At 39.6% G+C, this 21,285-nt stretch overlaps 1 protein-coding gene across 1 annotated transcript in view; it reads left to right on the forward strand.

Annotated features, from left to right (window-relative positions):
- Positions 1–2,107: 2,107 nt before the first annotated feature.
- Positions 2,108–21,285, forward strand: part of Trhde (thyrotropin releasing hormone degrading enzyme) — a 382,015-nt gene continuing 362,837 nt past the window's right edge. The window contains exons 1-2 of the mRNA XM_076853121.1: positions 2,108–3,015; positions 14,954–15,227. Coding sequence (XP_076709236.1) covers positions 2,108–3,015; positions 14,954–15,227 — 1,182 coding nt within the window. The remainder of the gene's footprint in view (positions 3,016–14,953; positions 15,228–21,285) is intronic.

A 21,285-nucleotide genomic window follows, 5' to 3' on the forward strand; every position in this document is an offset into this window, starting at 1 on the left:
TTAAATGGCATCAAGATTTAAAGATGTGAAAAAAAATGTAAACACAAATGACTGCATCTTCTTTATATTTGCATTTTATTTTTGACTCTGATGCCAATCACACTTTGTTAAAAATTAGCTGTCACCTTTGGGGTGGCTACTTTCTGAATGTTGTTCATTAGAGTTCTTCACACAAATTTTGAGGGTTGGGTATCCCGTGTACTCATGACTACTCTTTGCTATAATTCAAACTCCAATAAACTCAGAGAAGAGTCCATAGCCAGCCAACCGGTTTAAACCTGTTTTGATGATTCCTGCTGTCACCAAACACTTTCTATTGGTAATAGTGTTTTGTTTGTTTGTTTTTTTAAAAAAACAAAGTTTAAACAATTTTCATGATAACACCAGAAAGCTTCAAAAAAGTGATTGTGACTAGGACATAAAAAATCGACCAATCAGAATGTATTTGTTTACTGTTTTGCTAAGTCCAAAGTCATGGGGCTCATATTCCCAGTTTTTATCAGAATTTTTTTTTGTGGGGGGGGAGGGAGGGTTCCTGAGTGTAAACATTGTATTTTAATCATTCTTCCATTCTAAAAATAGAAATTATCCTATAGGGAATATGTCTCTTTGGTCTTTACTTCCAGAGGATTTTAGAGCTTCATTGGTAGCCATTATTTAGTACTGCACACCTGGACACATCACACAGTATAATATATGTAGCCAGGCTTTGGAGAATTTATTTCAATTTACATACAATCCTCCAAATTCTCTGGTGAGCTTGATGTGAAAGCTTACACTGCCGAGTCTCCCCAGCAGGATCTTCTTTGCTCTTGATGTTAATAGCCAAAGGCTCCAACGGTCCCTCTGGGGAGCCGCAGTAGGGCTAAGGAGTCAGGAAGAGGGGTGACTGCGGGGCTTGTTGCGCTGAAGATTTACAATGTACTTCTTGCAGGCGGCTCAGCAACCCCCTCTGTGGCAGTGGGTGTCTGGTGTGACAGAGCGGAGAAAAGCTCTCTAATCTCCCAGTGCCTGCCTCTGCCGCTCAACCGCTCCCCTCCCTCCCGCCTTCCCTGCCTCCTCGCGCTCTCTCGCTCTCTCCTTCGTGCCTTTCTCTGGAGTTTCAGTCCCTGAATGCAGCTCGAGTAGCCCTGGTAATCTAGACTCGGAGCCTGTGTACACACGCACACACGCGCACACACATGCACACGCGCTCGCACACACGCACTTCGGCACTTCCCCCGGGGATATGGAGCAAACCTTCATCTACCTGAAGTGGATGGCCTGGCCGGACACTTCTTCCTCACTTGTCATCTCCGGAGAGCAGAGCAGCATCGGAACCTGGGAGGTTGGCTGTCCGGTCTGCAACCTCACGCCGTTTGCCGCCGCGGCTGCTTAAAGTGTCCAGGGTGGAGGAGAAGGCTTCTCCAGGGCAGATCCCCGGCAGAGCTACGCGGCCCTGGGACTTCCTCCGGCTGGTTCACTCCAGTCTTTCCCTCCATCACTCTCGGCCATCCTCTCCTCTCCTCTCGGGCTGCAGGGTGTATGGCTCGGGTGCCTCTCTTGCTGCTGCAGCCTTCACTGCCACTGCGAGCACATCCCACCCAGAGGACTGAACGCCGCCGCTGGAGTGGGGGGAGAAAGCGGAAGCCCTAACTTCGCTCCCTACACCCTCGCTCTCCCCAGCGCTCCCCGTTCTCCAGCCGAGGGCCGGTTGGAGAGCTCCCGCGGAAAACTGGGCGAGAGCGCGGCGCAGGGGAGGAGTGCTGGGAACCGCAGGCGCACAGGGGCGGGGGCAGCATGTGCCCAGGCGCCGGGTGATCGCCCGAGAAGTAGCGCGCGCTGGGTGAGAAAGACGCTTTCCAAGTTGGGCGCGCCTCAGAGCTAGTCGCCCCACGCCTCGGCCGCTGGTGTCCGAAGAGAGGCGGGGCTGATGGGGGACGCTGAGGCTGCCGTCGCCTGCGGCCAGAGCCCGTCTTAAAAGAACCCCAGCCAGCATCCCCAGGGTCCCAGCCGGCGTCGCGCCCGCGGTCGGGGTGCGCTCTCTGATGACTGCACTGGCGGTGGCCCGGGTGGCCCGCCCGCGGGGGGTGCCGGAGGGGGCGGGGGAAGAGGAGGAGGCGGTGTGATGGCCCTGGACGGCGAGCGGGGGGAGCAAGAGGAGGAGAAGAAAAAGAAGAAGAAGAAAAAGAAGAGGAAGAAGAAGAAGGAGGAGGAGGAGGGGGCCAAGAAGAGCAGCTCACCCTTCGCAGCCACCATGGGAGAAGACGACAGCGCGCTCCGGGGAGGCAACAGAGGGCTCTCGGACCCGTGGGCTGACTCGGTGGGAGTGCGACCCCGCACCACCGAGCGCCACATCGCGGTGCACAAGCGGCTCGTGCTGGCTTTTGCGGTGTCCATAGTGGCACTACTCGCGGTCACTATGCTTGCGGTGCTCCTCAGCCTGCGCTTCGAGGAGTGTGGGGCAAGCGCCGCGCCAGGTGCCGACGGTGGCCCCGCGGGCTTCCCCGAGCGCGGTGGCAACGCTAGCCTCCCGGGATCAGCCCGGCGCAACCACCAAGCGGGCGGGGACTCCTCGCAGCCGGAGACCGGCGGGGTGGGCATCCCGGGAACCCCTTCTGCCCAGCCGCCGTCGGAGGAGGAGCGGGAGCAGTGGCAGCCTTGGACACAGTTGCGCCTATCCGGCCATCTCAAGCCGCTGCACTACAATTTGATGCTCACCGCCTTCATGGAGAACTTCACCTTCTCCGGGGAGGTCAACGTGGAGATCGCGTGCCTGAACGCCACCCGCTACGTCGTGTTGCACGCTTCCCGAGTGGCGGTGGAGAAGGTGCAAATAGCCGAGGACCGGGCTGGCGGGGCTGTCCCGGTGGCGGGCTTTTTTCTCTACCCTCAAACCCAGGTCTTGGTGGTGGTGCTGAATAGGACCCTGGACGCGCAGAGGAATTACAACCTAAAGATTATCTACAATGCCTTGATAGAGAACGAGCTTCTGGGCTTCTTCCGCAGCTCCTACGTGCTCCACGGGGAGAGAAGGTACGGAGGGAGGCGGTGCCCCGCGCTGCCCCACCCCGCCAGGCGGCTCAAACCGCTGGGCGGCCGGCGACTTCAGGCACCCGGCTGGCTTCCCAAACCCAGGAAACCAGGGGTGGGGGAAGGAAGAGAAGGCGAGGTAGGACTGTCACCCAGAACCGTGGGAATCTCCTGATACCTGGTCTCAAACTGCTGCCCACCCCATAAACTTGCTTGTATATAAAAATTAATGCCCCCTCTAGCCGGGACCTTCCCTCTTCAGGTCAAAGTTATTTAGCCAGCTGGGCGTGCGTCTTTTTCTAAAGGGTAGTTTGTAACTGAGCAATGCCAGAGTGACATCAAAACCTTGCCAAGTTACTGTCAGGGAAAATACTGATCTCCAAAGACTCAGCGGTAGCACAATCCCCTCTTAACACGCCCACCTCCCCTGACTGTTAAACCCAGGGCAGGCAGAGAGAAGAGATAGGCTTAGGCTATATAAAGTTTTCCAAAATGGCATTAAAGAATCAGAGCGGCAAGAGCCATTCCCAGGGACCGACTGAGGGGGCGGGGGTAGGGGAGAAGTTGCAGTGGCCAAAATCAGAGAGTAGTGACCTCGCAGGCACTGAGAGCTCTCCAGTTATGCTGGGCAACTCCTGTCTTTTTGAGTCGCTGCCTCTGGAAACAACTACAATGAAGGAAGGGAACATTAGTGGGTCAGTCTCAAATGCCTTGTTAGTGAGTGCCTTTGCTGTAGTTTAGATTTGGGTAGTATTTTATATATATATGTATGTATATATATATTTCAATTTTTGAGAGGCTGAGGTGCTTTTCACCACTTGTTTAGAGCTCTCTGATTTCCAAGTCAATAGAACTGGGTTTCAATCTTCACAGTCTAGCTGTGTTGAAGAGTTGAGGAAAGTATTTAGCTCACCAATTGCCAATGACTGGCTACCTCTAGAGCTTATTACCCATGGTTTGTGAACTCAATCCTGCTAGGACTCTATGGGATAGATGCAATTATAGCACTACTTATGTTACAGGTGGGAAATGGAGGCACAGAAAAGTCCCAAAACTCACTCAGATTACAGAGCTCCTAACAAAGCAGGGATTTAGAGCCAGATGGTTTGGATTCAGAGTCCTTATCATTAATTCTTATTTGGGAATAACAACAACAACAACACTCCTTATGTGGGACTGGTGCAGATATCAATGAGCCAATGCGTTGAAAAGTGCTTAGCCCTGTGCCTGGGATATAGCGTGAATGATGTGCTATTGCTCCTGTTGAATAAGTGATTCTTGCTTTTTTTCTCTAAACCACTGCATTTAAAATAACTTCCATTAATTGACTGTAGGGCAGATGAGCAACTCAAGTAAACTTAAAATGAAATCATCAGCTTCAGAGGCTGGGGAAGTTTGGCATTAGTAAGTAATGGGACAGAGCTTCCCCAGAGGATCTCAGGTGAGTCTCACAACTGCAGGAAACTAGAGCTCAGAGCAGCCCAGGGCACCCTGAGGTCATCAGATTTATTGTTAGAGAGCTAGGACTCGAATTTTGGTTTTCTGAGTCTTGGACCAGGCTCATAGTATTTGGAAACTCAGAAGTTATTGTGTAGAAGCTGGGAAAATTTCAGTGTGTAATGGAAGTACACAAAAGTTTTGTTATTTATATGGTGTTATAAAGTAACCTCATATAATGAATAAAATACCCAGTGCTTTAGTAGTTCACCTAAAAGTGTAAGCACAAATTATTAAGTATAAATTATTCACTATCTAACTTCTAAGATCAGATATGGATAATTTAGATCCCCTTCCACCACTTTCTTCAGCATGTTCTAAAGAATACAGATTAAAAGTATTTCTAAACTCACGATTATATCAAATATGTGGGAAAGGGATAGAAGGCAAATTTGCCCGTTATGTTTAGAAACAAGCCTGTCATGTCAAAATGTCAATAGTGAGACATTGCATTTAATTACTGAAATATCTTGCTGTGGTGAAATTAATACTCCCCCAAATCCTGATTTTTTTGAGCCATGCCATGCCAAAATATATTTGGCAGAACTGAGCTTGATTTGGTCAGTGCTTTCAAATTAAGAGGACTCTTGAAAATACCAGATGTTTCAGCTTGACCAGTAACTGATTTCTTGAACCCCTAGTGCATGTTTGTATTCAAACTCTCTTTTTGAGTTTTCCCCAAAGATGTAAATAACTTGGTTGTAAGTTTAGCATAATGCATGTGTGGCTAAACTCTGCATCTCAGTAAAAATACAGGACAGGATTCAATGTTTGGGAGATCCCAGGATGATTTTATTTCTAACCAGCATCTTAGAGATAAGGTTTTGCACCACTTTCCCCCTCCACTTCAATACCAGAATGAATCTGATAATTTCTTGGCTGTTTCTACAAGAGTTGATAAAGCAAGAGAAATCTAATAAACCATTTCACAATTATGTCAACATTCCATATAAACTTTTGTTGTAGTTGCTATGGATACTTGGAGCAATTTTAAGCAGAGGAATATCAGGAACTCAGCCAGAGCTGGACTGTTATTGGTGGTGATTTTGACCTCAAAATGCAATGTAAATTGGCATTTTAAAACCAACTTTCTAGAAACCAACATTCTAAAAGGACACAGATGCAAACTGTGAATTTTCATTTGATTAATGACTGAATATCTTGATCTTTAGACATTTTTGCCAATTTAATTATAGGATAATTTCTGTAACGAAAACAAATATTTAATTTGCCAAAGGGAGCATTGAGCAACTTGAAAGACTTTAAAGTGCAATATTAGAACTCAGTCCACTTTACTTTGCCTCTGTGGAGATAATAACTCATTGATATTCTATCAGTTTTATTGTTCATGTTACTCCTCAAAGATCAGAGAGAATTTTGGTGAGGGAGGAAGGTTAGACCCTCTTGTGTGCTATGTACCTTTGACCTGTGGAAGGTTTTATCCCCTACCAGATGTTAGAGGCACCTGATTCTTCAAAGGTTAGAAGACAAGCTTTCCACTGAACCCCAAGATCCCCCAACTTCAGGCAAATCCTCCACTCGTTCAGCTAAGATGTAAAATTTGTCACTTGTTGAATATTGAAAATGAATAAATTCTCTTAAGATTGAAATATTTACACACAAGCAATAAATTGTCTTCATTAGGCAGAACACATCCAGTTTTTTCTCAAGTAGGTATGCTGCAGGCAGATAGAAGGGGCTGTATATTTATGCCATAGCCTCTTATAGGAGAATAAGCTTGCTTAGAATTAGGCAGTATGTTCATTTACCTGAAGTAATTGTTGCTTGTGGGTAACCAGATGGTGAGCACACCCATGTTCAAAGTAGGGTACCTTAATTTAGATCCAGATGGCCGGATTGAAAGAGAAAATTTACCCAAAGTAAATGAACATTTTATTCACTTTCAAACGGGAGACTGTTTTTCTTTGACAAACTTTGATTGGGTCTCTAACATGCCAAAATGAGAGAAGTCAGAATAAAAATAGATGTTCTTTTTCTATAAACAAGTGTTTGGAGAGAAACCATGATCTCTTGAGTAAAATGGAAGAATAATAATTGTGGTTCTCCAAAAGACTTGGGACCACCGTTTTGCCAAAAATCTTGTGGCAAAGCACTCTGGGTAGATACTTGGCTCTTTTGTGATATTAGTGTGGATGGTTTGATGCTTTGTGGTTTTTCTGGAATGAATTAATATTATGATATATAATAAAAGCAAGAGAACTACCACATGATTTTGATGTTTAGAGCAGCCTCATTTTTCCCATTCACTTTGGCAAGCAGATAGTTTTACAAGAGCAAGTGGGAGTGTGATGCTCTTTGCCCTTCTGTAGAGGGCTGTGAACTAAAAAATCTTGAGAACCATTTGTTTCTGCAAAAAAGGTTTTATGTGATTCCTTGATGGATTTAGGTCATTGTTTTCCTGTCAGGCACACACAACCGTGTGGCTAAACTGAGTCCAGTGCTGGATTTTGGTAGCAATTCAAAAGGCCACCAAGAAACCAAATCTCATACATATACATATATATATGTATGTATGTGAATGTATATGTGTGTGTGTGTGTGTGTATGTGTGTGTGTGTGTGTGTGTGTGTGAGTTACACACAGCACATATTTCATAAAACTTTGACCCTTTAATCATGACTCACTCAGGGAGGAGAATTCATACAATTGGTACAACTGGTATTTTTTTACTATGTTTTTCTGTATTATCATCTGATTTGATCACCCTGGATAGTAATACAACATAAAGCCTCTCTGAAAGAGTTAAATGAGTTTGCTGTGCTTTTATCTCTTCAGTGCAACCAGATCCTGTTTGCTCTGGATCTCTTTCAAACAAAGATGGGCATGATGCTGGCTTTCCCAGCATTTGTTTGGTTTGTGGTTCACACAACGTATTTGTTTAAACTCATTCTTGCCACTCTATAAGTGGGCAGACCTGAGACAGTAGAGCAGGGGGGTGGTCTTTTTGAGGGTGGTCAATCTGAGTGTAAGAATAAGGACTCATCTCTTCAAGAATGACTTCCAAGAGTGATAAAAAAAAACAGCAAGAAATAAACAATTTATCTTTAAAATACACTTTATAGTCCGTAAGGAAGGGCATCTCCTTCACTCTCACGTTCATGCTCCACCCTGAAGCAATAATAATCACCGTTACCACCATTGTCATCGTCATCATCATATGACACTATTATCATTGTTCTCTTAATTCTTTGCTTGCTCTTTGCTTGCTCTTTACATCCTTCCAGATCTGTGATAGTGGTCAGGCTCCCCCAGAGATTCTCAAAGTCCTAAGCCATCCTACCTAGAGAGGAGAGGCTGTCTCTCAAAGTTAGAATTTTGTTAGGTGGAATTTGGGGAAATTCAAATATGAAAAATACTCCTGCTCTTCCATTTTCCTGGACAATATGAGATGATTCTCAACAGGCGCAGCTGAATGGTGGCAGTGGGGCTATGGGGGTTGAATAAGAGTGTGTGTTTCTTGGAGCTGAGTAGGTTGAAGGGCCTCTAGTCGTCTAAATGCCCAGGTGGGCCTGACCTTTAAGGTCTTCTGCATCTGTTGTGCAGGGATGGTGGGAGTGGAGTTCTCCCTGTGCATACCTGGACTGACTTACAGGATGAAGTTTTAATTTAATTGTCTAGAACTTTCCTCCTAAATGCCCAAATCAAAAAAAGATCATTTTTTATCTTTATATAATTATTCTTTTAAGAATCGATTCTAGCTTTTTTTGGTTGACTTGCTAGATGGAAAAGAGAGAGAGAGAGAGAGAGAGAGAGAGAGAGAGAGAGAGACTGTCTGTTCGTGTGTTTAGTGTGTTTCTTCTCTTCCTCCTAAGCAGAAGATCTGCAACCAGACTCCTTGGCTTTATGCCCTAACTCTGCCACTTATTTGCTTTATGACCTTGGCCAATTTCCTGTTTGTTCTATGTCTAGTGTCCTTGTCTGGAAAATGGGGATAATGATACTCTGTTTCATAGAGTTGTTGTGAGGATGGCCTGGGTAACAAAGCCCCGAGAGCAGTAACAATTAGGAAGCACTTCTGTGGGTATTAAATATTATGTTATTTCCATGCCTGGAGATCTGCTATTTGTGCTGCTACAAGATAGTGTAAGACCATTGGTTGTACTCTGTCAAAATGTGCACTATATTTATTCCTTTAGCTGTTGCCTCCTAAGCGGAGTTCAGAGAGGGAGAAGGAGGAACAGGCAGATCCCTGCCACTACAAGGAGAGGAAGAGGATAGGCAGTGGGATTTCCTAGCTAGAGAAACCCCAAGCATGACTCAAACCCTGTGAGATGGAAAGAACCGAGGGAGCAGAAAGACAGGGGAAACAAAAGAAACTCTCAGCTTTCTGATTATGTCACTGCTGTCCATTAGCAGTGAGAACAGCAGGAACCAGCAACTGAAGGTTCAGGACAGTGCCAGTAGAACAAGCAGAAAAACCCCAGTACCAAGCGAAAGGATGCCAGTCATTAGGTATGGCTTCCAAGACTTCATGTGAGTTTTGACAGTGGAAGTGCTTTATACTCACATAGTACTTTGCCTCTTTCCAAAATAAAGCAAATGAATCTCAGACACTAGTTTTTATTCATCCTTATGAAAACATAATATTATGGCCTGGGAAGGTGATTTTAGTGCATTATTATACTCTTCATCAATGGTGACCCAGTACTCTATACTCATTTTTGATAAGAGTATTTAGAACTACATAAATGGGAAAACAATTATGAATATTGTGCTCTGTTTTTATAACACGATTATTCACATACGCACCACTTCCTACATACATATTGCTGGCATTATTGCATTATGTTTTTAGTTTACTAGAATGGTTATTTAAAAAATAGACTACACGTTTGCTTATAGCATTGAATATTCAGCAGGAGTACTTCTCTTCTGAAATGGCAGAGGTTTAATGACTCATTGAAGTACATAAAAATACACAGTCTAAACAAGGACCCATTTTGACTTAAAATGTTTCGTCATTGAGCAACAATTTGCATTTTGATTAACAACCTTAGCTTTAAATGCGATGTGTAACTTCCATGACCTTGTAACTTGATTCACTCTCAATGGGACATGTGTACCTTCCTTGACTGTAACAGTCCATTGACTGCAGTCAGTTGAATGGTCCATGGGAACTTTTCTTTACATCTTAGGAGTTTATATGACCAGTCTTAAACTAGGCAAATTGCACTTGCCTTAGAAGTTCAAAGATCATGCTTTTTCCTCTGTGCTCTACTTGAGGTATGCATAGATGTGGCCAAAATGGAAACCTTTCTGATGCTTCATGCCATTTGTGAGGCTCTCTTGTCATTGGTGGAAAGCCATGAATCAATCTGAATACTAAAAGTGTTATGCAAATGTTTGTTTCCTCTGTATATTTCACTGTTATAAAAAGGCAAACAAAATAATGGAGCAGAAATTGTTTTGTATCACATACTGTAATTTGTTGGCAATATCAACCAACTTTAATGCATTACTTCTGCTGAATGTTATCATAATGACTTGACACCAGTAGCTTGCCTAGTGAACTTCCGCAGAAATAAGAAGAAATCAATTCTCTGTATCCTTCAGAGGCAGCACAGTGCTTCAAGCCCTCCTTAGATCAACCAAAATGTCAAATGGACAAGTTGTTAAGGAAATCAGGTAATTTATTTTAGATAGAAAAGAATTACAAGACATCTATGTTATTCACATTTTCTTAGTTATGCTAAAGTGACATCTTGGAGTGATACTTCCAGAGTGTCACTTTTGGAAGAGGTATTTTTTTAATTGTAATAACAGGATATATACAAAGATAAAAAAAAAAAACAGTTTGGGTTAAGAAAGCAATAGAAAAGCAGACAACAAAATACTTGTCCCCATTATCTTCTGCTTTGTTTTACTTTTTGTTGTATTTACATATGTACGTATACATATATTTTATACCCATACTATTGATTAAAATGTTTTCAACTTTTAATTTTTTATTTCTTATACCTGGTGTGCTGCTACTACCTCAAACTTACCTCATATTCACTCAGGCACCAAAAATCATTATTTTCTTTTTAAAACCACCTTTTCTAAAGGCCTCTTTGATGTTTTTAATGACAGTATTCATTGAAGAAGTCTCACTTCGACCAGTTGAAGGCAATCATAAAATATATGCAGTAGAGATGAAATTATATTTTTGAAATCATACAGGCACTGTCACCTGTTGAGGGCACTGGCTTGAAACTGGCTCTCTTTGTTAAAAAGGAGTGTATCAGGGTGAGAGAGGTGTTAGAGATGGATACTGAGATATGAAATAACCAGAATCTGCAAGACAGCTGCCAGAGAACTAAGTTAATATGTGTATCAAGGCTATTTTAAAGATTTATTGCTAAGCCAGGCATTATGGTACATGTCTGTAATCCTAGAAGTTTGGGAGGTTGAGGCAGGATTGCAAGTTTGAGACCCACCTGGGTAATTTAGGGAGACCCTGGCTCAAAAATAATTAATTAAATAAATAAATAAATAAATAAAATAGGACTGGAATTGTAGCTCAGTAATAGTATGCCGTTCCTAGGTTCCATTTATAATACCACAGGGAGAAAAAAAATAAGGTTTATTTCTGTGCTACCTGACCCCCTCATTTCTCTATCCATTTTGACCTTTAAACTTCTACCCAAGTTTCAAGACCAATTCTTACCCTTCCTTCTTTATAGGCCCCTCTTTGAGTTCTTTGGGCCAGTGGTTCTGAAGTGGGGCAGTTTTACCCCCAGCAGACATTTGCAGTGTCTATACATAGTTTTGGTCACCTGAACTGTAGAGAGGGGATGCTACCGGCATCTAGTGGCAGAGCCCAGGGATACTGCTAAGCATTCTACAGTGCACAGGACAACATCCTGCCCACCCCTCCACCCAATCAGCACATGATTATCCAGCCTAAGATGTCAGTAGTGCAAAGGTACAGGGACCCTGCCTAAGGAGAATGTGATTTGTTCATGCATTTACCTTCTTTTTTATGACTTTTAGTATAATACCTGTTTAAGTGTAGGCTTAATTTACTTTATTAGAGTATAAACTTCTTGCAGGAAGGAAGCATGTAAATTGACCTTTTCTCTCCAGTATTGAACACTCAGAAATGAACGAGAAGCAAATGCATTATAGAACTTGCAGTACAAATCTATTTATCAGTAGTGTAATTTCACATTTTAAAAGAACCTCATCAAATTTAGGGAATATTTTAGTTCTCATTTTTGTCTAGCTATAAAATCTTGAGCTTGGAAAAGACTTTAAAATGTAATCTAGTCCAACTGCTTTTATTTACCAAGGGACTCCTTTTGATTTTTTCTAAATACTGAATTAAAATTCAATTGCAATCGTCCTCAGGTGCCAGACTGTGAAATTGGTATTTCCTCATTTAGACATTATCAGAATATATGGTAGCCCTCTGTGCATAGATATATACTGTGTGTATGAATTCATTAAGAATATTAATTGCAGAAAATGTCACTAGATGATCTTGATAGTTCTTTTCAACCCTGAGGATCAGTGATTTAAATTGCTACCTTCCCTAACATATTTACTTAGTAAGTAAGGCAAAAAGAGACTGCACGATGTTTCCTCTGCACAAATATTTGGTTTATTAATTTCTCATTAGCCTAGAGGTATTTAGATCTTCTACATCTAATAAATTCCTACCCATTAATTACTTACTGTCAAATCTTTGATTTTTGCTTAAAGTCTAACATATTCTAATTATAACCTCTCTGTTGAACTCTTAAAGAACTCTTTCCTAATATTGTTAGTTGACTTTACATGTATTTATGTATACACAGAGACTCACTTAGGTTTTTTTTTTTTCAGTTAGATTGTGAGGACTTTAAGGACAGAGATGGTTGGATCTTTAAAAAAATTCTATCAAGTAACTAGCATAGTAAAAAACTCACACCTAGCAGACAATATCTAATTGTTCAACAGTTGGAATTGTAGTTCTCAGATACTTGACTGTTAAAAGGGAACCCTTTTCCTCATATATAAAATTCCATGGGTATTTTTTAAATAGTCCCAGGAGAGAAATACCAAGATCAGTAGATGTTTTAATTAATATGTTGAAAGATAAGATTCACAAGTGTTCTGTAAGATAAAAGCACAGGAAGACAAAATTGCAAATGGGTGCTTTTTAACTAAAAGGTACTGACATTTCATTAAGGAAAAATGGTATCACTATCAGCAGAAAATAATTGGAAAAATATTACTGTGATTCTGGCAAATGTGGAAAGAAGATCCTTTGTTACCTACAGTTGAATTAAAACATTTATAAATTATGGCTAAGAGTTAATTTTACTGTTTTTGAAATGTAATTAGCTTTTCATTAGACACAGAACATGCGAGTTCTAGATTCAAGTTTGTGCTAATTGCCTGTATGTCTTTGGACAAATCACTTAACCTACTGGATCTAGTTTTTCTTTTAAGAAATTTTACAAGAATGGGACAATTTGTTTTAACTTGCATTCATCTTCAATCTTATATTTGTGTAAATATTTATAGTTAAAACTTATTTCCCATATATTATCTCATTTTATCATTTTGACAGTTTTGTGAGGAAGGCTTAGAAACTATTTTCTTTCTACTAGTTAAAATCAAGCTCAGGTAGATAAGTGACTTAACAAGGGCTGGTATATAGCACCCAGTGCTATTTCTAGGGTGACTCTTGATAAGTGTACAATTTATCTTTAAGATGTTTTCTTTTTTTTTCTATTTTAAAATTAAACTCTAAATAGTAGGCTCTTGACAATTTAAAAATGGTGTAAATATCTACACCTCATGGTTTGAACCAGGGATAGCCAGTTAGATCCAGTACATAGTCAACCTGTATTGACTGATGACACTTGCCTGAAGTTACTTGCTGAGAATAATTTTGAGGACAAGTTTTAGATTTAATGGAAAGTTTACCATGTTAGATTGGCCATGTATACCATGGATGGTAGAGAGGGGAGCAATAGTAGTTAACTATTTAAGGAGTGAAGAGCCTTTTAAAGAAATTGCTATAGTACTCAGTCATGTTTTATGAAGGGTCTGATATGGAATTGCTTTCAAGTTTTATAACTAGTATTATTTAAAAAGTTGGATTATCTTTTGCTGTGAATGTTTTCTTATTTAGAAGAGCACTGGTCTCAAAGTAACCAAGTTGGGTGTCTTCATTTTTAACTATAAACTGTGAAAGGATATAGAGGCTGTTTTTACTTAAGAGTTTTAATGACATATAGCTTGATCTCAAAATTGATGCATTAATTTATATATGTACACACTTTGAAATTATATATTTACTTTAACATGTATTAATATGATATATATTATCAGTACAGTAGTCCCCCTTATCCATGGGGGATACCTTCTAAGACCCTCAGTAGATGTCTGAAATCATTAATAGTCCTGAATTCTATATATACTATTTTTTCTTAAATGTAGATTCCTATGATTAAATTTAATTTATAAATTAGACATAGTAAGAGATCAACAAAAACTAGTAATAAAATAGAACAATTAAAATAATATATTTTAATTAAAGTATATAAAAGTGGTCTTTCTTGCTCTCTCAAAATAAGTTAATTTCTTATTGTACTATGGCAATATTTTTTGACTACAGTTAACCATGTGTAGCTGAAACTGCAGAAAGTGAGACCACAGATAAGGGAGACTGCTGTGGTGAAAATCAATGATCTCTCGACTATTCAGTATCAGCGTCTATTACTAAGAGAGGTTGAATACTGTGCATCAGTGACTTCTGGTTGCCACCTGCCTGTTATATCCTGTCCACAGTGATAGGTGCTTTACCCCATTTTTCTCCCCCTCTGAGCTTTATAATACTTTTTCAGTTAGACTTGCTTATTTTCTTTTTAAGCAATAAACAATTGCTTAAAGTTTAGAAATTGCGCAAGCTGATACAGCTTAAGGAACCCAGGGAGTCAGAATTCAAATCAAAATTGAACACATTTCAAAGTCCTTTTTCTTAACAAAACCAGGCTATGTCTTGTTTAAATTTGAGGATACAGATATTTCCTGGTGAAGATCTATGTTCTATTTATATTGGAGGACAACTTTTAGATTTGAGTTTCCTTATACCTTTTATGTTCCAGGCTTCAGGGAGGAAGGTAAAACCCACCAAAAGGCAGAGTCATTATGTCCCAATATTAGCCAAGATGATGTCAGCGAATTGTTTTTTATAAAGTGTACACATTTCATTTAAAATGTACTGCTCTGCATATAGAGAATTTACTTTAATTGAGACAAAAACGTCTCTGAAGAACTTTCACTGTTGGGGAAATATATTATATGTGAATTTTGCTTTTATGCTATTTCTTGGATTAGGAAAAAAAATTATTTTCCAATTTGGCAAGATATAGTGTCAGCAAAAGAATGTAATGTGGACATAACCTAAGCCACAAATGTAACTGGAATATCATTTTCTTTTTTCCAGGTTCCTTGGTGTTACTCAGTTTTCACCAACACATGCCAGAAAGGCATTTCCATGTTTTGATGAGCCAATCTACAAGGCCACTTTCAAAATCAGCATTAAGCATCAAGCAACCTATTTATCTCTATCCAATATGCCAGTGGAAACTTCCGTGTTTGAGGAAGATGGATGGGTAACGGATCACTTTTCACAGACACCTCTCATGTCCACATATTATTTAGCCTGGGCGATTTGCAACTTCACATTCAGAGAAACCACCACCAAGAGTGGGGTTGTAGTAAGTATTTTCAACCTAATGCTGTTTTGGGATAATGAACACTCTGTTAATGAACCTGATTTCTGGATTAACAATGAATCACTTATAACCTGTCCACATCTTATGTAGTTGAATTCTTTAATTCTTTGGGGCAAAGTATCTTCTTGGTTTCAGAGTCGAAGAAAAACTTCTTTTCTACCCAGCCCTCTTATTCCTTTAACCACCTCTGCCTACCTACCTCATCATCCCTCTTTATCTCCCCTGGCCCCCCTAGCCCCCGGGGTTTTTCTAAAACAGCTGTTGTCTTCTCTAGGAAATTGCCTGTTTCTGCTTCTGTGGGCTGGGAAAACTGCTTCTTTCTATGGTGAAATATTCCAAATGTACTGAAAATGTGGCAAATTACATAATAAGCTCCATATACTTACTAGCCTGATCAATAGAATATGAATATTTTGCTAACTTTGCTTCAACTTATTTAATTGAATAGAGCTGAAGCCCTCTTGTAGCCCTCCCTGATCTCATTCCCTTGCCCCCCTTAGAGATGACACTGCCATGAATGTGCCATTTGTCATTTCCATGCATTGTTCGGTACAGTATGTATATGTCCACTTATAATACATATCCTGCTTTACATTTTCATATAAGTGATGTTATATTACAGATATCCTTTGACAGCTTTTTTAATACCTTTATTTAATTCATTATTTTATATATACACACACACACACTTATGTGGTGCTGAGGATCAAACCCAGTGCCTTGTGCCTGGCAAGCTCTCTACTGCTGAGCCACAACCTCAGCCTTATTTTTATTTCATTCTATTTTCTTAGGAAGGATGAGATACAGGGAGCATTGTCTGCCGTAAATTTATGATCAGGATTGATTGGATTTTCTTTGATCATTATCATTTGTGACACCATGGTGTTCCGGGCACTTTTCACATACTATTACAATTTGTTTTGCTGGGCCAGGCCGTGCCAGATTAACAATGGCTTTCTCATTTCAGTGGTTTACACAATAAATATGCATGTGCTTTATTTTCTTATGAACCATAAAGCAAGCTATTACGATTTTCTTTTTTCCAAATGAGTAAATTAAAGTTTAAAGAGATTAAGTAAACTTGCCCAGGGTCAAAAAAATTAAAAAGTGATAGAGTCATAAGCCAAATCTCTTGGTTTGATCTCTAATTTTGTGCTGTCCCTCCAGTGCCCTAGGAACTCTGTTTCACCATTTCGCCTGCATGTCTATAAGAGAGCTCAGCTTGTGATTCTCCCATCCCACAGCCATCATGTTCAATGTTGCTTGAATATAACAGAATAGGAGAATAGAAATCTATATTTTTGATCTGTAGAAAGTTCATAGCTCTACAGTAACCTCAATTTTGAAAAATAGTTTTGGATAAAGAAATTTTTCTCACTGTTACTTTTAATTTAAATCACAGTGGAACCTGTTTTAAAAAAATAAAATCTGTTTCATAAAAAATTAATGCCATTATTGAAGAACTACATCGAGTGAATTCATCTGTATAATCATTAAAATAATATCCTAAATACAGACTATAGATGGCGGCCGGGAGGCATTTTACCCTTGTGGGCTTATAATCATTGGAATGTTGAATTCCTCTGATGTTTGTTGATGTCATCTATGACCATTTCAAAGATGTACTCATTGGACCATAAACAGAAAAGGAACATGAAGACACCTCATTTCCTTTTGCGTGTTCAAAAGTTGATGATTGACTTGCTGTGGGTCAGCTAGCATGAGGTATACTGGAAATGCTTTTTCTAGTATATTTTCTTTAAAGTATCTTAAAAGTGCCATCAGCCCTACACAGTTATGCTTGTTGCTAAGTGACCCATTTTTAAAACCAGACACACTCTAATTATTTAGATGTGACTTCTCTTTGGAGTTGAGAATCTCTAAGCAATTAGTAAACATTTAAAATTTTCTGCTTAATAATTTGTGTGTAGAAAAGATAAAACATGCTACCGGAAAACATCAAAAGGTCAACTGAAATAAGATTTTAGATTATATAATCTAAAAATACTAAAATCAGTAAAGAAGAAAACAAAATTGCCATTGGGAGCTCTTGTTTATCAACTGTGAAAATACAGTTTGAAACTTGACTCTCTTTTTCTGTCACCCCTTTGAAATTCAATCTATTTTCTTTTCACTGCCTTTCCCCTTCATTACTGGGAGCACATGGGAATGACATTTTTCAACCCTTGACAGCAAAGGAGAGGAAGTTGAGCTTTAAAATCTTGGATATGGGATGGTCGTGTGAAATCCAGGTGTTCATTTCAGACCAGAAGGTGAAACAATTTTCTTTGAGCCCTGAGAAAAGAACATTGGTAGCATATTAATAATGCAGAGCAGAGTTGTGGCAGTGCCCTAAATGTGAATCTTCAAGGCATTATCATCGCCATCATTACTTATCAAACTACCTAAACTTTGCAAAAGACTATTTTAAATAATTAGAACCATAAAATTCTAAGATCCCTCTAGTACAGAGATTGCAAATGCAACCTTCATGTTGAATGCAGACAAGTTTTGTTTGCCCAAACCTAAAATGACTTATAATGTTCCTAATTGGTTGTCAACACTTAGAAATTGAGAGATTTCACAGAGAACTATTTATCAATAGTTTTTATAACACTGGGCCCACATTGCCATTTGGCATTGTTTTTTCATTCACTTATTCCTTCAAAAGAAATTTATTGACAAGAGTCTCAGGTATTGTTCTAGGCTCTCATGATACAACAGCAAACAAAGCAGAAATTCCTGTCCTCAATAAGCTTATATTCTACTGAGAAGAGAGAGGCAATAAACAAATAAATGTCAGGTGGTGATATAGGCTATGAAGAAAATCAATATCATTTACACATGGCATTTGCATCTTAGTGTAACTTAATCCAGACCACTTATATTCTTTTGTGTCTGGTTTCCACTTTACTGTTATTTATTACCTACCTCATCCTGTAGAAATCTGAATTTTCAGAATCTAGTCTAGGACCATAACTCAGGAGGGCAGCCAGGGAATGTACAGAGGAAAAGCAACTGATTCACTAATTTTGAATTAGTGTCATCAGTATTCATTAATTGTCAATTGGAAGTTGTAGAAAATAACTAAAACTAGAGGAAGAAATTGCTAAGAGTTGGAGTCCAGGGATTGGGCTTCATGGAGGAGAAAGAAGTTAATTAGGTCCAAAATGGTGATTTGGTCTTAGAGAATCAGATAATGCATACATATAATCCATGGTAGGGCAGATGTTAATAAGAAAAGATATAGAGGTAAGGATATCCCTGTGGAAAATAGTGTAGCATTATGGTTACAAACCTGAATTTTGGAATCACATAGGTCTGTTTCATAATTTGTTTTGCTTCTCTCTGACTTTGGTTAATTACTTAACATCATCTCTTTGTCCTGGTTTTCTTGTTTGAAAATTGGAAGTATGCGTTCTTTCTTTACAATATTGTTCTGCTTACCATAATGCCATAACAAACTGTTCCAAAATGTGTGAGGCATATATTGTGTTATGCTGAAAAATTTCTGTGGGTCAGGAATTTGAAGGGCATAGTGGGAGCAACTTGTCTCTACTTAGTGATTTCTGGGTCTCAGTTCAGTTTGGGAGACATGATGGTTGATAGCAACCTGACAGCTGTGGTCAGAATCATTTGGAACCCCCTTTGTCTGGCTATTAGTCTCTTGGGATGTTAGCTGAGGCTGCTGGCTCCAACATTTACATGTGGCCTGGGCCTGCTCAAAGCATGGTAGCCTCAGGAGAGTTGGATTTCTTAAACTCATTCAGATTACTACAAGGAAGTGTCCCAGAAGAACGAGGTGGAAGCTCTGTGTCCTGTTTTGACTTAAGTTTAGGAGGTCACACAGCATTGTTTCTACTATATTCTGTTGATTAGAAGTGAATCACTAAGCATAGTATTGGCTCATCAGAAGAGAAAATAGACCCCGGATCTTGATGAGAGGAGTGTCAAAGAATTTGCAGACCTGTTGTAAAATTAACAGCCTGTTCCCTGCTCACAAATCACTTATATTTATCCCATATACAACTTATACTTTCCAGTGGGTCTGATTCCATTAATAACATCAAGCTAAAGCTTGAGATCTGTGATCTTTTCAGCCAATTTAGGTTCAGGTGCAGATGAGAATGACTTGGGTTTGATTTTGGGATGTGGTTTATCTCACCCTGGTGACCCATTACCTAAATCAACAAGTTATTTTTCCCTATGTTCCTTCCCACTCCATCACTCTAGTCCATCAGAGAACAGCGAGACTGGAATATAATTATTAAATAGCTCTATCTATTTATGAATGGAGAAAATAAGAAGATAAAGTAGTCATTGGTCCACTGAAATTCTGAAACACAACTGGCCACATGTGGCTGATTCCTTAATACTGGGTCAGCACTGCTCCCTGGGAGTTGTTTTCTTGGCATTTGCCCCCATATTTTGGACTCTCAGTTTTGTCTTGGAAGGCATTCTTTCTTTCAAGTAAAAAGTAGTTTGTTTCTCCAGTTAAACAATAATAATTAAATAAAAGGAGTTTGGGTTGCAATTGAATACCCTCAGTTTGCTTCCTACCAGTAAAAAGCTGGGGTTCCAAAGTCTAATGCTTGTTTGTATTGATTTTTTTTTACTTTAAGAAAGCATATATATATAAAGTGATGGATGAATATATCAACTCCATTAGGCAAAATTATACCCACAGATCTCTTTAAGATGAACCTTTGTCTATTTTGAGGCTTTGTGGAATAAAGATTCTTAGATACTCATTATTTAACAGAGAGACTTTATTAGGCATGCCATTATTATTTTTATAAAGTGTTTTGTGATTTTGAAAAGGTTATAGGGCACCATTTTAAGAGTTTCTTAGGTCTTAAGATAATAATGCTTTTGGCTGCATCTTCAGACCATGTTTTCCAGATAGTGACCTGTATATGTTTTTTTATTTTTTTCCCTGACACTGTTTCTTGTGTTGATCATCTTTGGCCATCTGTTGAAGCTAGGAAGGAGAAGAGTTTTAATTTCTAATCCAATGAATCCTGGCTCTTTCATATTTTCTTTAAATTTTGCTTGAAAACTGGACAATTTATTCTTTTATCTCTTCTCTTTTATAAAGTTCATGGTCCATAAGGGGAAGCAGGGGGCATGTTTAGTGTTCTGCCTGGAAGTTTCTTCAGCTAAAAAATATGGTTCGGTAGTTATAGTTCTTATTTTTCTTGGTACTATAAAGGTTAGGGTTGCCCGACTTTCTTCTACTACATGACAAAGATCATCCTTTCTTCAGATTTCAATAGCATTTACCTTACTGTCCCTTCAAGCCCTCCTTAAAAGCCCGCCCCCCGCCCCCAAGGTCCATAGGCTATGCTAACATCCCCTCAAGACTATTCTGGATTTTGCCTACATTCTAGTTCCAAAGCCAATTCACAAATTTCTAGGCTTTTTTTTTTTTTTTTTTTTTTTTTAATGGCAGGACCCAACTTCCTTCTAAAAGTGGTTCCAATCAATATTGTAAATAAGAAACCATCCTAAAACAGCGATAAAAACCATTGTTTTTGCTTTTGGATTCTATGGGTTGAATTTGAGTAATACACAACAGGGAAAGATCGACTCTGCTTCACATGTCGGGGTATCACCTGGGGAAGCTCATTGACTGTGGTGACAGAATAGCCAGAAGCCTGAGTGATCTGAGCCTGAGGAGCATCTCATTTGGGTTATAGGATCTCATTGGGGCTCTCATCTGGGACATATGTGTGTGGTCTCTCCATGTGGTCTGAGCTTTTTTGTAGTATTATGTTCAGATAAAGGGAGTATTGTTAAAGAATTTGCAGCCCCTTTATAATTACTGCAGTTGTAATGAATATTATAGGAAATTATGCATATAAGATTATAGGCATAGTGCCTGACATAGTACTCATTATAATGATGACAATTACATTGATGATATATTCAGAGATCACAAAGGGAGTAGTGAAATGTAAGTGTGAAAGGTAGATGGAAACTAGTTGGTGGAAGAGCTTGATGCTGGTTAAATTTTAACATTTTATTCAGTTACCAGTAA

Source organism: Callospermophilus lateralis, chromosome 4 (assembly GCF_048772815.1).
Source record: "Callospermophilus lateralis isolate mCalLat2 chromosome 4, mCalLat2.hap1, whole genome shotgun sequence".
NCBI lineage: Eukaryota > Metazoa > Chordata > Mammalia > Rodentia > Sciuridae > Callospermophilus > Callospermophilus lateralis.